We start from the raw sequence: 14,781 nt of genomic DNA on the forward strand, positions 1-14,781 counted from the left end.
ATTTACCATGTCATAACGATTTTTTGCTCTTCATCACACTATACATGGCCCTTCATGTGGGAATAGGATGTCTCTGCAGCTGTGCTTCTGATGGAAAAAGAGCTAAGGACTTGTGATGCTTCCTTGAGCTGATGAAGGGCATGATGTGGACAAGACAGGACACCTGCCTGGACAACTGGATGGATCTGCTGCTCTGAGGCTTTGGGCTTTGATGAAGTGCAAGGTGCAGCTGAAGACTGAGCCCTGAACTGGCAAAATGTCAAAGGATGAGGCTCACCTCTGGGTCAAGACGAACTGTCCAGTGCCCCCGATCTCTCCACAAATGCACTGCCTTCCTCATGGAGAGAGAGGTCCCTTACCAGCCTCAGTCATTGTCAGATGAAAGCAAATTCCCCTTTTGCTGGGTTTATTGATTTATTTATTTTTTGCTCTCCCAAACTGTTTATAAGACATTTTCACAATGAAACAGAGCCATGAAAACCCTTGAGCCATCTGTCCTTTTGTGGCTTCTCGGTGTAAACGTCTCCTTGTTTCAAACCCACTTTTTCTCTCTCCATGCATTTCCCTCTTCTTTTCTCTGATCACACTCCTGCAGCCAGGACCCTTCTGGCTGTTCCCTGGTAGAGCATTTTCACCTGACCCCAAAGCACGAACTGTCCTTCCTTCACCTGCTCTTCCCAGCTCACCAGTGTCCTACAAACTTCATTGGGAGCGGTCTCCTGAGCCAGAACTGCCTGTCCTACCCTCTGCTGAGCTCCTGGCTCCTGGTCGCAGGAGTCTGACCTTGGCCAGTGCCTGTGCTCAGCAGGCTCTGTGCACATCATGGGACATTGGAGGCCACTGGCTGCTGGCAGATTTGGGGCATTTGATGCACAGCGGCCATTTAACGGGCCCCGTGTAGCACCTAACGCCTCAGAAGTGAGTTCCTAGTTGATAAAGTGACTGCAAAAGAAGGACCCAGGGCTCTTCCTATTTATTGCTCCTGCTGGTTTCAGATCAGAGGAGGAAGGGCACATCTGTGTTGTTTTTCTCTTCCTAATTCCCAGAGCTGAGCTCTGAGAGCCGGCAGAGCCTTCCCCCCTCTGTCAGCACCAGTTGCAGGCACCTGCAGGCCAAACCAAGCCGTGCAGGCACTGCCACCTTCCCCGCTCACCCTGTCTGCTGGCAGCCAGCGCTGCCCCAGGCGCTGCAGTCCCAGCCTGTGGACTGCTTTCTGCTCAGGTGAGGAGCTGTGTCCCATGGGAAGGCTACTTGTGGGCAGAAAATGACTGACCCGATGGGACTGACGAGTGGGAAAGTTGGCCCAGGAGCGTTTGAATTTTGGTGACACAGAAGGTTAACTCATGGGGTTGCAGGACATCGTTACGTACACAGAGCTAACGACATGCCTCCAGCCAGCAGCAAGCACTTCTGTGCCTGAGCTGATCAGGCCTCAGAAGTGGTGTAGAAACGAGTCTCCTCAGTGCAGCCTAAAAATATCTGGGTTTTACACCATCCCTCCTTTCCAGGAAATTAAATGCAAAAACTTGTGCTAGGAAAATATTAAAGGTGCTCAGCTAAGCAGGCACCTGTGAAAAACGGTGTGGATTGCACATCCAGTTTCATCACCGGTCACTTTGGACAAAGACACCAGCTGACTTTTTTGCACTATAATCGAGAATAACACCACTCCCTAAAGTCCCTGTGCAGTCGGTGCCCACCGCCCCCTCCTCCTGCTCGTGCTCACACAGCCCCGTTTGGCCACGGGCCCCCCGCTGCCTGCTGCTGTGCCGCAGCCCCTCTGCAGCGCCCGGTCCCTGTCCCGGCTGCGCTCGGGGCTCAGCGGGATGCTGGGCTCAGGCGAGGTGGTGTCTGAAGCTGTCACACCAATGGGGATGTGCAGCAGAGCAGGAACATGAGCTGACGGGGACACTCAGCCAGCTGGGGCTGGACGGGAGCAGCGCTGGCTGAGCCCGAATGGACGGGTGTGGGCTGGGAGCATTGTCTGAAATGCCTGCTCAGCTGAACAAGGATGGAATTGGCTCCTGCTCGTTCCAAACAGTGATAATCATGTTAATGCTGTCTGACGAGCTGGTGCTGTGCTGGGACCGCTGGGCAGTGTCCCCACGGGTTTGGGGGCTGAAGCCAGGTCTGGGCAGCCTCTAAGTTGGCCCCATCCTGCTGCACGCAGCACAGAGCTGAGGGACGAGCCCGAGTGCCCGCAGCAGTGACAGGGGGGGGCAGGCTCCCCTTGGTGCAGCACCCCCAACACTCAGACGCTCTGTGACACCAGCAACAGGACGGAATGCATGAAGACATGGGCATATGCAATGACATGAGCAGGACCCTCCCACCGCTGACCAGAGGCAAACAAAGCAAGATTTATGTGCCAAACCTGGGGCGCCACTTTCTGCCCAGCTCTAGCCGGAACAGTGCCCCATCTCCAGCTGTACCTACGGGCTCCACCACCTCTCCCCACCAGGACTGGGGCAGATGGCACCTGAGTTTCCCACACTGCTTAAAGCGGCTGTGTGACACAGCCCGGGAGTGGAGCAGACCTGGTCCCTGCGGATGGCATCCACGCGGCTGTCTGGAAAGCGGTACAGGAGAAACCAACAGCCCAGCGGTGGTGTATGGCATCTGGCAAGAGGAGTGTCCTAGTGTGCTGCCACTCTGCTCTCCCAGGGACTGGCCCTGTCCAGCTGGACACCGGAAAGGGGATGCAGACTCGGAAATTCAGCAATTGGCAGAAAATGACAAGTAAAATCAAACATGAGACTGTCCAGAGCTCCGGGTATGCTCTGGGTTTGCTTTCACACATGGAAGCAACACAGGTGTAGGTAGCTAGTTTCATACACACTACGGGTAAAAAAAACAGGACAGACAGACAAACACGGAAGAAGCACAACCAAGACCACACAGCTGGCCATGCACACTGGGGAAATTCACCTGGGGGGCAGCCTGGATCGGGAGCACGTGCCGCAGCTTGAGCCCTGCAGAGCCCTGCAGCCCGTGGGCCATATTCCTGGGGAGGAGGGAGGCAAAGGGCGCCTGCTGCCAGGTGAGTGCACAAAGCTGGCCAGCCAGGGGCTTGCAAGGACCACCAGCAGCACCGGGGGCAGCCGAGACCTGCTGGGGACACGGGCCAAGCGCTGTGCCAGCAAGGACTTCTCCAACTGCCATTGAGCAGCCTGGGAGAAGGGAGTCAGTTTTCTGTCGTGTGATTTCCCCGCAGCAGTCCCAGGTAAACCACGATCTGTGGTTTAAGTCTGTGCCTGCGGTGGCTTCCCTGGGGCACTGCATGTCACCGGCTGTGGGCCACCAGGCTGGAGCTGCCAGCAGGCAGCACTGTCCCCTTCCAGGCCCACCCTTCACTGCCCTCAGCTGGGCTCAAGCCTGGGGGCTCTGCACGATTTTGGATGTAGAAAGAGCACAAAAGGCTGCTTGCTCTGTCTCACCGGGCTACGGCTCCAGGAGGTGACCGGCAGGGAGGGTGAGGCCTGGGGCACCTCTTGAGCATGGGGAGCTGCCGGGGGGCTCGGCAAGGAGCCTGCTCCCTTTGCTGGTGTCCATCCGTCCCCAGGCCCGGCCCTGGCTGGCTGGGGCATGTGGTCTCATCCAGCCACGGGACGGGCGCCATCAAAGCCCGAGGGAATTTCCTCAGTTGTCGCGCAGGAGGCAGCAGCACACAACGGCACGACACGGGGACACGGACATGCTACGGGGCACACGAGGACGGGCGGGCGGACACGCACGAGGCAGAGCGGGCGCCGCTCCCTGCCCTCGGCCGGCCGGGCGCGGGAGCGGGGAGCGGGGAGCGGGACGGGCGGGCGGCGCGGGGACGACATGAGTTTGCTATGAGATGAGAACATGCTCACTTACACAACTCGCCCACCCTCCTGAGGCCAGAGGCGGTTCTAGACAGAGCAGCGCGGACATGCAGATGTGAGAGCAGGAAGAGAGCAATGAGAGAGAATGTTAGCTCCGGTCCGGGCGCAGCAACAACACGGAGTGAACAGATGTCGGCACACGGCCGCGGCCCGGCCAGCCCCTGAGGGACCGGGGGCAGCGGCTGGGGCAGGGGGGCAGCGGGACCCCGGCCGCTGGGCCCGGCGTGACCGAAACCCAGCGGCTCTGGGGGTCGCGCCTGGGTGGGGGGCCCAGGGAACCGCCAGTGGGGCTTCTGGGGCCGGGGGCGTTCAGGTGGTTTCCGCACTCGCTGAGGTGTGGTTTACTAGGGGAAATGGGACAGTCGTAATTGCATGAGTTCAACAGCCAAAGCCTGAACAATTCAACAGTGCTATTTGTAACAGCTGAGAAAAGAAGAAGGGGGGAAGGGGAAGAGAAAAGGGACGGGACGGGGCAGAAATTTGGGGAAGAGCAGAAGGGGGAGGAGAAGGAGGGGAAGGAAAGAACATATGCATGAGAAAAAAATGGTCCACAGCAAGAACAAGAAAGAGTGGCAAATACAGTTCAACATCTTTTCTGACTTTACCAAATATCTGTGTTAAGTGTTTTGTTTTTATGACTGTGAGAACAACAGCTACAACTGAAGGTCAATGGAGTATTATTAGGGCCTTGCAAGTGAGTTAATGTTTCCCAAAGGGGATAATCACAGTTTCTCTGGTACACAAGTTTGTGTTAATGCTTTGCTAGGAGTCTGTGCTATGCCAAAGCACCGGCCCTGAGCTGGCAGGAAAGGCTCTGGAGGAAAAAAAAATAGTGCAGCATTTGATATCCAGTAAGGAGGTGGGACACATCGTGGGGTAGGGGCAAGGACGGCCTTGCAGCCTCTGCCTGGGTGTTGAACTTCCTAAACTGCCTTCTTGTGCACTGCGAAACCCCTCGGCCTTGGCTCATCTGGATGGCATTGCCCACCTCCTCCTAGCCAAGACTCGCTGCCTCCATGCACTGCAGTGCCAGGCCCTTCGTGTTTCCTGAAAGTCCCCGCCATGTTTCAGTTTGGCATGGGGAATACAAACATAAAAAATAATCTCTGGTTTCATTCTTTTTTTTTTTTTTTTTTTTTTTTTCTGCAGGTTGTACTCCTAATGCAAAGAAATTCATAGGAATTTCTCATGCCTGCACCAGACTCCAATGGGGAAGAAGGAAGCAAGACAGTTACAGTCTTCCAGATGGGATTTGCTTGGCCAAACATGGGACTGCAGGTGGGAAGTACTGGCTGGTAGCTGGTGCAGGTCACCAGCACCACGTGAAGCCTGTGCTGTCTGGGACAGAGAATCTGGCTCACTCCTGTGCAACCCGAAGCGAATGCACACAGGCAGCGCCCAGGCAGGACGGCGTGCTGAGGAGGAAGCATGGTTATCCCCTGGGAATGCCAGGCACCGCCAGCGAAGGCGTCCCGGCCGTGTCACGGTGACGGACTCGCTACACTCAAGGAGTGACCTAGAAGAGCAAGAGGACTTCTAAATGCACTTTGAGCACTCTCCTTCTCATGCTTTTCCATACAAGAGGATCTCAGCCTCCAGTGACATTTTCTTGGGCAGTTTTGCAACTGGTGATGTACCTGGACTCTGAGTCTTTCAGACTTGGGCTCCTGCCTGCCTGTGCTGCTTTGTGGAATAGGGAGAGTCGGCAGCAAAACTGGTGTTGGTGAACTTTTACAACAGTGAGTTTCTGGCAGGGTCAGAGCTTTATGGACAGAAGAGCTACGTGCACCTTAAGCTAATGTTAATAATCTCTTGTTGCAGCAAACCTGTTTTGTCCTCCTCTGATCTCTTCTTTTTAGGAAATTTAGGGCCAGTAGCTGTAGGACACCTCGTCTCCTCCTGTGCTGCCTCTGGGAATCTCCAGGCCAATCTCTTCCTAAACCTTCACTTAGGAGTTTGAGTCAACATGGAAGATTTCCTGCAAAACTGCTCTGTTAGCATGCAGGCCTCTTTACAAACAGTTGCTTTGCCTCTTCTGTGTTGACAAAATAATTGTAATTTGAGTGTCTCTTCATTTTTCTCCATAAAAAGGAAAAGCTGCTTTTCTATGACGTGCACATCTAGTCTGCTAAGGCCCTGAAAGGAACATCCCTTACAGCTCTTCTCCTCTACCTGGGAGACAAATAACTCACCGTGGGACCTTCCCTGGGCTGTTATCAGCAATGAGTGACTCTTTCATTCTTCTCTTTGAGCCACCTCAGCACTGACACAGTGTTGGTGGGACCCAGAGCTCTGCTGATGGAGGTCTAGCCAACACCTGCCCTGCTCTCCCTAAACCTCACTCTGGACAAGCATGAGTCAGTCTCGCTTTGCTCTTCTACTCACTCGGAGGAGTGATGAGTGCATGAGCTGTGATTAGTACATGTTAGTGACCAGATGAGGTGAAGCCAGCTGTGCTTGCTGTGATATGGACACATGCTGAGACTTGCTACCCACAAAGCCCCTGTCTCCTTGTAGGCAATGCACATCAACATCAAAAACAGACCCTATGCACCAGTGGCAGGAAGCATCGAACTGGTTCCAGGCTGGTGTCACTCAGGAGAGTTCCTATGGGGCAGGTGTTCTCTGAATTTAGCTCTTCACAGTAGCTCCTAGAAACTCGTGCCATATTTTCCAAATGCCCAGCCTCCCTCAGCTTATCTCTGCACAGTCTGTGCTTCCCCATCCCCTTGCTGTCTGCAGTCCCATGGCTAAGTGGAAAAGCCCATGGGTTGGATTGGGCTCAGCAGTGCCACATCCTCATCCTGGCCTCCCGCAGCGAATGCTGGCACAATGCCATGTCATCAAGGAGCCCACAGCACCTTTGTGCACACCGGTCTGAGCCATCACCAGGAAGCAAGGAGAGCTGCCCCCAGCTGAGCGCACCCGCAGCAGAGCTGCTGGTCCCGCTGCTGCACGCCTCCATCTGCAGCACCTTCCTCCCACCATCAGGACGGGGAGTCCGTGGAGCAAAGGATGCATTTTTATAGTTAGCTGCAGAGATGTATTAAGCATCTGTAAGCAAGCTGCTACAGGAAAACAGACTTGAGTCCCACCACGGCACTGCAGTTTTGCCCTTCTAATCAGTGGCTGCAGGTTTCACCCAGCACATCAGGAAATGTGGCGTGCTCGGGGGCATGCTGCTGGGGCCTCAGGGTCTCCAGGGGACAGCAGGCTTTGGGACCATCAGCAGTCAGGCTGCTCTAGCCAGGACAGCCTGAGGCGCACCCTGTTTTACCACGTCTGGGGACACAGCTGCCAGCCTGCTGGAGCGATGCAGCCTTCCAGCACCTGAGGCCGGGGGCTGATGCTTGCACTCTGCATGAGACTCTATTTCTCATCGGAAAGGCCACCTCCTGCAAAACCTAAATGCAGCACAAATAACTTCCCATATGCCACAAACTCCCTCTGGGGAAGGGGCTGAGTAGCACAGATCCCAGCTGGCCTCGTGAGTGACAATCTCTAGCTTTTCAGCAGCTCTCCATGGACAATTCCCTTAACCATTGGAAAGAAAGCTCAGCTCTGATTTGTGCATCACTTTAGACACCATGAAGAGACAAAAAGCCTACAAGGAAACAGGGGGTTGTATCTGCAGCGGCTGAAAGCTTGCACCAGAAATGTTACACCATTTAACTGAAACAGAATTAATTGATGAGTTTATATAGAAAGAGGTAGCTTTACCCTAGGAGCTAAATGCCTAAAGGGCTTATTTTTCTTCTCTCTCTCTTTCAGATCTGTAGAAATACAAAGCAGTTGTGGGTTTCCAGAACAGCACCTGAAAAACTCAGTTTTGCATCTAAAATTGTGCTTCACATGATACATTTGGCATGTTCGGCTGTTGCTTAAATATAAACAAACAAACAAACAAAAACCCTTTGCAAAGCACCCTCTAACCCAGATTCTTGGCTGAATTAGCTGGAGCCCAAAACTGGAACTGTGTTGACACTTCACATGCTTCTGGCTCGAGTCAACGTGAGCTCACATTTAGCTTTATGTTCTGGCTGATCAGCATCCTAGCAAACCTGTTAGCAGAGGTGGGAGGTTTAGATCTGAGTGTGACTACGCACGATGAGAAATGACACAACCCTGATGAGGCTGGATGGCCACGGCCAGTCACACAACAAAGGGACATTAAACAGGAATGCCATCTTAAACACATGTTCGAATGCTGCACACTGAACGCGTGAGTCACCCTGAGGAGCATGATTTCGGCATCTGGTACTAGGATGCAGTTCTTCAGCTGGCATTTTCATCGCTAGCTATGACTCACTGGATCACTAATCAGAAACGTACACCTCTCATTAGTTAACGTCAGCTTTATTGGGATAATGGATGTCACACAATGAATCCATTTCAGCTCTGAGCTGCAGGTTCCTTCAACTGCTCCTGCTCAGTGGAACAACTGCACGACATCTGCTGCTGTGTTAGCTCTGTCCCAGGGTGCTCGGCAGTTCAAGTCAGAGACATGCCATGGCATCCGGTCACTCTCCTGCAGCTCAGCTTAGAAAAGGCTATTGCGTCTTGGGACACCGGCTCTTCAAGGATCACATTCATGCTAAGCATGGAGATGGCTGCTGCAGGCTTCGTGTCAGCCTTCGTAGACATGCTTTGTTAAAGTAAGTGGCAGAGGAACTCCCAGGTGAGCAACGTTTGCGTGTTCCCAGCTCATGGGTCACCTCATAGTCCCATGAGACAGTGTGAATGGAAGTTGTCCCTGTGCTCTGCTGTCACTGCCACCGCCAAACTACGGTGTCCTGGTGAGCACTGTGCAGAAGGCTGAATCTGAGCAGGTAGGCATGCTACTGCTTCAGTAGCTAACTAAAAGCACAGTGCATGGGTGCAACAAAGCTTCCCTCAACATGCTCAGCCCTGGCCATTCACACAGGGCCTGACGACTGGGGACGATGGAATATATATTCTCTCTATCGGTTGCCTCAACTCTGACCTTAGGTTCTCATTCTCAGTATTTCTTGACCTCTTTTTCAGTCCCTCTTGTCAAATGTCCTCCTGGGGAAGACTGTCTTGGAAGGAGACATAGTCAGAGTTAGTCATGGAGAAAGCAGTTTCTGTCTTCTGTTCCTGGAGGCCCCCAGCCAGGACCTCACAGACCTCTGCAAGAGAGCTGCACCAGCGCCTGTGCTACAGGCAGCACGTGCAACGAGAGGTTACCTGCTCTCAGATGCAAATACTGTAAATTCAGAATTTAATGTGCTAGAAATGAATCCCAGTCATGAACATGCTCCACCTGCTCGCAGGGGCATTTCAAGCCCCTGCAGTGACACCGACAGTGACAGCAGCTCACGGATGGTTTGTGCAAGGGGCCCCTCATCGTCCCACTACGCCCTGTGGGACTCCAGGACAGGTTCTGGCTCTAGGTAAGAGCCGCAGTTCAGCTCATGACAGTTTCTGGAGCAGTGTGAAATGTGAGAATGACAGAAAAAGCTGCAGCACAAATCAGGCCACAGCCGGGCAGTCCTCCAAATGCCCTGCGGAGGGGCTGGAACACGGCTCTGGCTGCGGCAGCACCTGGGCTTTCAGGATGCCTGGACAAAGGGTGCCCCATCCCGCAGCCCCTGGAGGGATGCTCGAGGGCCACCACTGCTGGCAGCAGCATCGGGCCAGCGTGGTCCCACCTCACTCCCTCCATTGCAGTACTGCTGTATTTTGGGGTGTCTGTTGTGGGAGATTTAGGTAATACTGTCCTCAGTATTGTTCTCAGGACAAGCCCAGGGACTGGAAAATGTGTCCTGAAATGGGTCATTTAAGCTTATCTAACTGTTCTTTCCATTATTTTCTGAATTTACAGTAATTTCATAAAAGAGAGGAATTTTCACAATGAAGAGAGTGACTGACATCATTAAATACTCTATTTACAGCTGACTACCTGGGAAATATTTTAAGAATTTGACACCAACCAAGAGCATAAAAATTTCAGAGATGAAAGGCCATGACTTTCAGAGGAAGAGATGAGAAATATTTAACTCTGCAGGGCTGCCAAAAAATGCCAAACGCTTGGTGGCAGGGTGGGTACAGGACAGGAGGCAGGGGCGCACATCCCTGCAGGGCAGGGCAGCAGGTGCTGGCGAGGAGGAGGACGGGGTCTCCACACAGAGGGGACATTGCAGCAAGACCACGTCACGGGGCAGGAACTGTGGCAGGGGTCTGCTGCCCCCGGGAGAGGTGGGGACAGGGAGGCACACTGCCTGCTGGAACACGGGGGGGGACCTGCAGCCGTGAAGGATGGGAGGCGTTCGAGAGAGGCAGAGGATGGAGAAGGGGCACCCCCTGGGAACTGGGGGTTACCTGTGGCGGGTGGCTGCATGAGGCTCACCAGTACCTGGTGGTCTGGACAGACAGGGAAAAGGAAAGGGGACAGGCAGAGGGGTTGCTGAGTTCTGATACCACGTGGGAATTGCAGGTGCTTTTCACTGACACCTCTGGGAGACCAAATGAGGTTGGGGACACACGACCTAGCAGCCCCCCTACTGCTGGCAGGTGAGGGAGGACTAGCTGCGCCCCAGGACAGGTCCCAGCAAGAGGACAACGTCCTGTATGGGTGAGCTGCTTGAGATGCCATCCCTGATCACCTCTAAAAGATGAGAATCCAAGTTCGCTAGCTTCACTGAAGATGTGCATGGTCAGCAATTTGTAGGAATATGAGGCATGGCATGCCTTATTTCAGAAGGGTCCCCAAATGCAACTGAACTAAGGTCATCCAGCTCTGGACCTCACGTTTCCCAACTGAGCAGTGCTTGGAGGAGGGACCATGCGTCAGACATCAGTCTGTAGGGAATGGCCGTAATGTGCATTTGGGTCCGAATCAAGGAGACAAAATAGCATAGCAGGGCAAGATCCAGAGATCTTATTCCACCCTGTGATCGTAACTACAAGCTGGCACCTACCCAGAGGTGGATCATCAGTGCAGCCAGGCTGGCACTGCCCACAGGCACCAGCAGGGAGATATGAGCCAGGTGGAGGATGCAGATACACGAGCGCTCCTCCGGGGCTACATCAGGTTGGGACATTTTACCCCCATGCCTTTGAAATGTCATCAGCTGTGTTAGCACTACACGGATTTGTTATCCATCACTGCGATGCTCTGGTTAGATAAAACACCTCAAAAGAAAGGTTTCCCTTAGCTCAGAGCTCCCTGCTGGTCTGTCACCTTGCTGACCCTGCCAAGTGTCTGCATCTGGGTGGCCTGGACATTGTGATGCCAGTGGGACCTGCTCACTGCGTCTTTGTGACCAGGATGGCATTTGGGTGAAGGGCGGGGTGTGACTGGTATCTTTGGGTCCCTTCCTGCTGTATCTTTACATTTCAAAGCCTTCTAAGGGTTTGGTCTCCAATCTCAGACTCTCAATTAGAGTTTTTGGTTTAGTTTTACACCTAGATTGGTGGGTGAGCTGGGGTGAAAGCTATGGCCAAGGGGGCCACCACCTCCACAGAAGCAGCAGGTCTGAATGCAGCTGGTGAGCGGGATGGGGCAGCCGAGGGGTGCCTGCCATGGGGGAGGCTGACATGGGGGGTGAGGCTCCCTGGGGAACGCGATGGGCACAGCTGCAGTGTGGGAGAGGGGAGCCAGCAGCTCCTGAGCACCTTGAGGGCTGAAGAAATCTGAGCACGAATTTGAATGAGAAAGGCTTCTGACATCCTGGGGGTTCACACCGTAACCTGGACCGTGACCCTTTTAGACCTGATGGGTTGACCAGGCCCTGAGCAGCTCTGTGACTGGAGGAGGACGAGGAGCTGAGAGGATCTGTATTTTGGTGCTACACGGAGACCTCTGCGTGAGCTCTGTGGCCTACTGGCAGGAGGCGCCGCGTGGCGCTGCGAGTGGCGTGGTGCTGGGCTCGTGGTGCTGGGCTCGGCAGGACTCGGCCCCGCATCCTGCCACAGCCCTGCCTCGCTCACACCTGAAACCTCAGCCAAGAGATGTCGTGTGTGGGGTCGCTGTGGCCTTTCTAAAGGCTACCACAGCCCACCCTTGTGATGGCAGTGACTGACCAGAGCTCTACTACGCAGTGTGACAACGTTTGGAGATCCTTTGAAATGAAAAGCACTGGAGAAACATACATTGTTATTAATTGTTCAGGAGAAAACATTTAGAAGTGAAACCCACAACTAAATACAGCAGCTCAACGATAGAATAAAGACAGAGGAGGAACATGACACAACAGGAAGGCAATTTAAAGGGAAAAAACAACAGTGAGAGCTCTCTACGTGTGTGGTGCGTACTAGAGAGGAGCCACGAACAACTCACGCCAACTTCGAGGAAGTTTGTCTCGGCATTTTTTCTCCCCTGTGCAGCTGAGAAGTCCTGACATCTCTGAAATGCCCCTCAAGCACATCCCGAATTACTCAGCACAGCTCTACCCTGCCTGTGCAGCTCCCTGTCTCTCTGGGTGCCTAAGCCCCGCACCAGCCCCTCCCCGACCAGCGACCAGCATCTTACCGTGCCGCGACCACCGGTGACTTCTTCCCGGGATCTAAGGTGGACCCGGCAGGTTCCTCCCCCAGTGATCGTGTATCCTTATTCAGTTGCTGTAGTCGGGAACTTAGCTCACTGATCACAGTTGGCTTGTCATCATCAGCCCCATGGATCGGCCTGCTCTCCATGGGGTCCCCCCATAGCTTGGACCTTCTCTGAAAGAGGTAGCGTGGCCGGCCAATGCTGGCTGATGCCAGAGTGGCCGCATGTTGCTGGGAGATGAGCTCGCTGTCCGAAGACTGCTTCAAAAGTGGGTCCCTGAAAGTAACTGGCCCCTTGCTGAGCTGGGACTTGAGTTTTGGCTTTGGAGGCACTGGTGGCTTCTCGAGTATAAAAGTTTGTCCATCCGCAAAGGAAGTGTATGTGTCAGTAGGCTCCCCGCTTTCTGAGGACAACGTAGACATGCTGGAGACCGTAGAGATGGTGCTTGTGGTCTCCAGGTGATGGTCACTTGAACTTCTGGTGTCCACCTCTTCCACTCCTGAGTCTGCAGCAGACTCTGGGGCTACGGGGGCATCAGAGGGCTTCCCTGAGGGTGTTCCGCCAGTGGTAGAAGGTGCTACTGCTGCCGCTGGTATGGATGGCGTGCTAGGCGTAGCCAGGTGGCTGACTGGTGTGCCAGGGGTGGTGACTAGTACCCCGTTTGCAAACTCATCTGGTGGAGGCACCAGCCCTATCTTGGCCAGCTCCTCCCTGGTCTCTTCATCGCTTGAAGACAACTGAGCTGGTGGGAGGGTGACCGTGTAGGGCTCCACTTCTTCCTCCGAACTCCCTTGTCCCAGTGTCTTGTCAGAGGCTGGACTGACTGGAGGCTTCCCCACGGGACTGGGCTGGGTCTCTGCTTTGGGAGACTCTGCTGGCTCTGTGCATGCTTCAGGGACAGCCGGTTTCTCCTCTTTTACCTCAAGTCCTACCTCGTCTTGGCCATTACTTGTGGCGTGAACCATGATAAGGCCAGCAGTCTTCTGCTGTGATGTATCCACTATACTAATAATCATGGACTTCTTGTCTTCTTGTTTTTTCTCCTCCTTCACAGGTGTTTCTGCTCTTGCCTCAGTTTCTTTTCTCAGTGTGGACGGAGTCCCCCACGGGGTCTTAGTAGGGGCCAAAGTCCCAGAGTCCGTTCCAATTGCCCCTTTACCTCCAGGTGAATACGCAGGGGACACTAAACTCTCCAACTCCCCCCTCTCTGGTTCTTTGGTTTGGATGTCCACAAACAGGGGTGCTGCTCTGTCTGAGTCTGGGCTGTGGATCGGGGTGGGCGACCGGGATGGGACTTGAGTTGAGAGGGCCCGTTCCCTTGCGGCCAGCGCAAGCGCCAGTGGTGAGTTTGGATCCAAGGGCTTTCCTGTGAGGGGGTGGATGAACGTTGAGGATGAGCTGCTAATTAATGGCTTTAAAGCTGAGACAGGGGAAGGCAGTAGTACATCTCGGCTTCCTAACAACCGCTCATCGATAGACCTGGACTGCTGTAAGGATGGCATGTCACTGCTGGGGGGGCTTCCTTCGATGGCCCCAACTGAGAGGAAGACAGTGGATTTCCGCTTCTCATCCAGACGCCGGTCTCTGTCCTTCATGACTCCAGCAATGGCAGTGGCAAAGGGGATGCTTGTGGCTTCGACCTGAGCAATGCCCGTGTGGTGCTGAAATTCCACGCCACTCAGGCGATGGCTCCTGCGCGTGGGAGAGGGCTCCCTGGTAAAGCCTCCAGTGATGGACAGTGCTGCTCTCTCCTGTGCATCCTCTACTTGTAACTGCTTAACAAGAGGACTCTTCTTCCTCTGTGGCTTGGTGGGAGCAAACAGGCTGACATTGAACTGACCCATGTTGGCATACGGGTTGTCAATCACTCTCCCCTTCCTCTTCAGCTTCTCTGGAGGGGTTGCGGATGGGCCAGGCCGGGGGATCTCTGTTGGCTCCACAGGAAGATGAGAGGAATCCTGTAGGATTATCATGGATCGGGCCCTCTTCTGCCTTTCAGGATAAGGAATGGAAGTCCTCGCCTGATCGTACATCTCAGCTGCGCTAATGACCTGTGGGAGTCCGTGGAGCTTAGCCTCCAGGCTTGGCTTAAAGCTTGATCTTATGGTATCATAAGCTCTTCCTGGGGGTGGAGGTGGTGAGAAGGATGGCGGGGGGCCTGTGTCGAAGTAATATGGAGAAGGAGGCGGTGGTGGGGCTGTTTGAGGTGGTGGTGGAATCCCATGCCCTTCCCTAACAGTGTCTTGCATCGATGTGCTCCGGGGAAACTTCCCATCTAGCAAAGAAGCAGCAAGTTTCTCGTCTTCACCTGGAAAAAACAGAAGAATAATCAGGTCAGAGAGGTCTTCTCCAGAGAATCCAGAGTACAGCAGTCACCACAATTCAGATATATGACATCCC

At 54.0% G+C, this 14,781-nt stretch overlaps 1 protein-coding gene across 2 annotated transcripts in view; it reads right to left on the reverse strand.

Moving 5' to 3' along the window:
* The window catches only part of SHANK3 (SH3 and multiple ankyrin repeat domains 3), a 369,667-nt gene that overhangs the window by 12,149 nt on the left and 342,737 nt on the right, over positions 1–14,781 (reverse strand). For both annotated transcript variants that reach the window (XM_084506714.1, XM_084506715.1), the window contains exon 22: positions 12,364–14,689. In XM_084506714.1, the coding sequence (XP_084362840.1) occupies positions 12,364–14,689 (2,326 nt within the window). The remainder of the gene's footprint in view (positions 1–12,363; positions 14,690–14,781) is intronic.

This window comes from Aythya ferina, assembly GCF_964211825.1.
Source record: "Aythya ferina genome assembly, chromosome: 1".
NCBI lineage: Eukaryota > Metazoa > Chordata > Aves > Anseriformes > Anatidae > Aythya > Aythya ferina.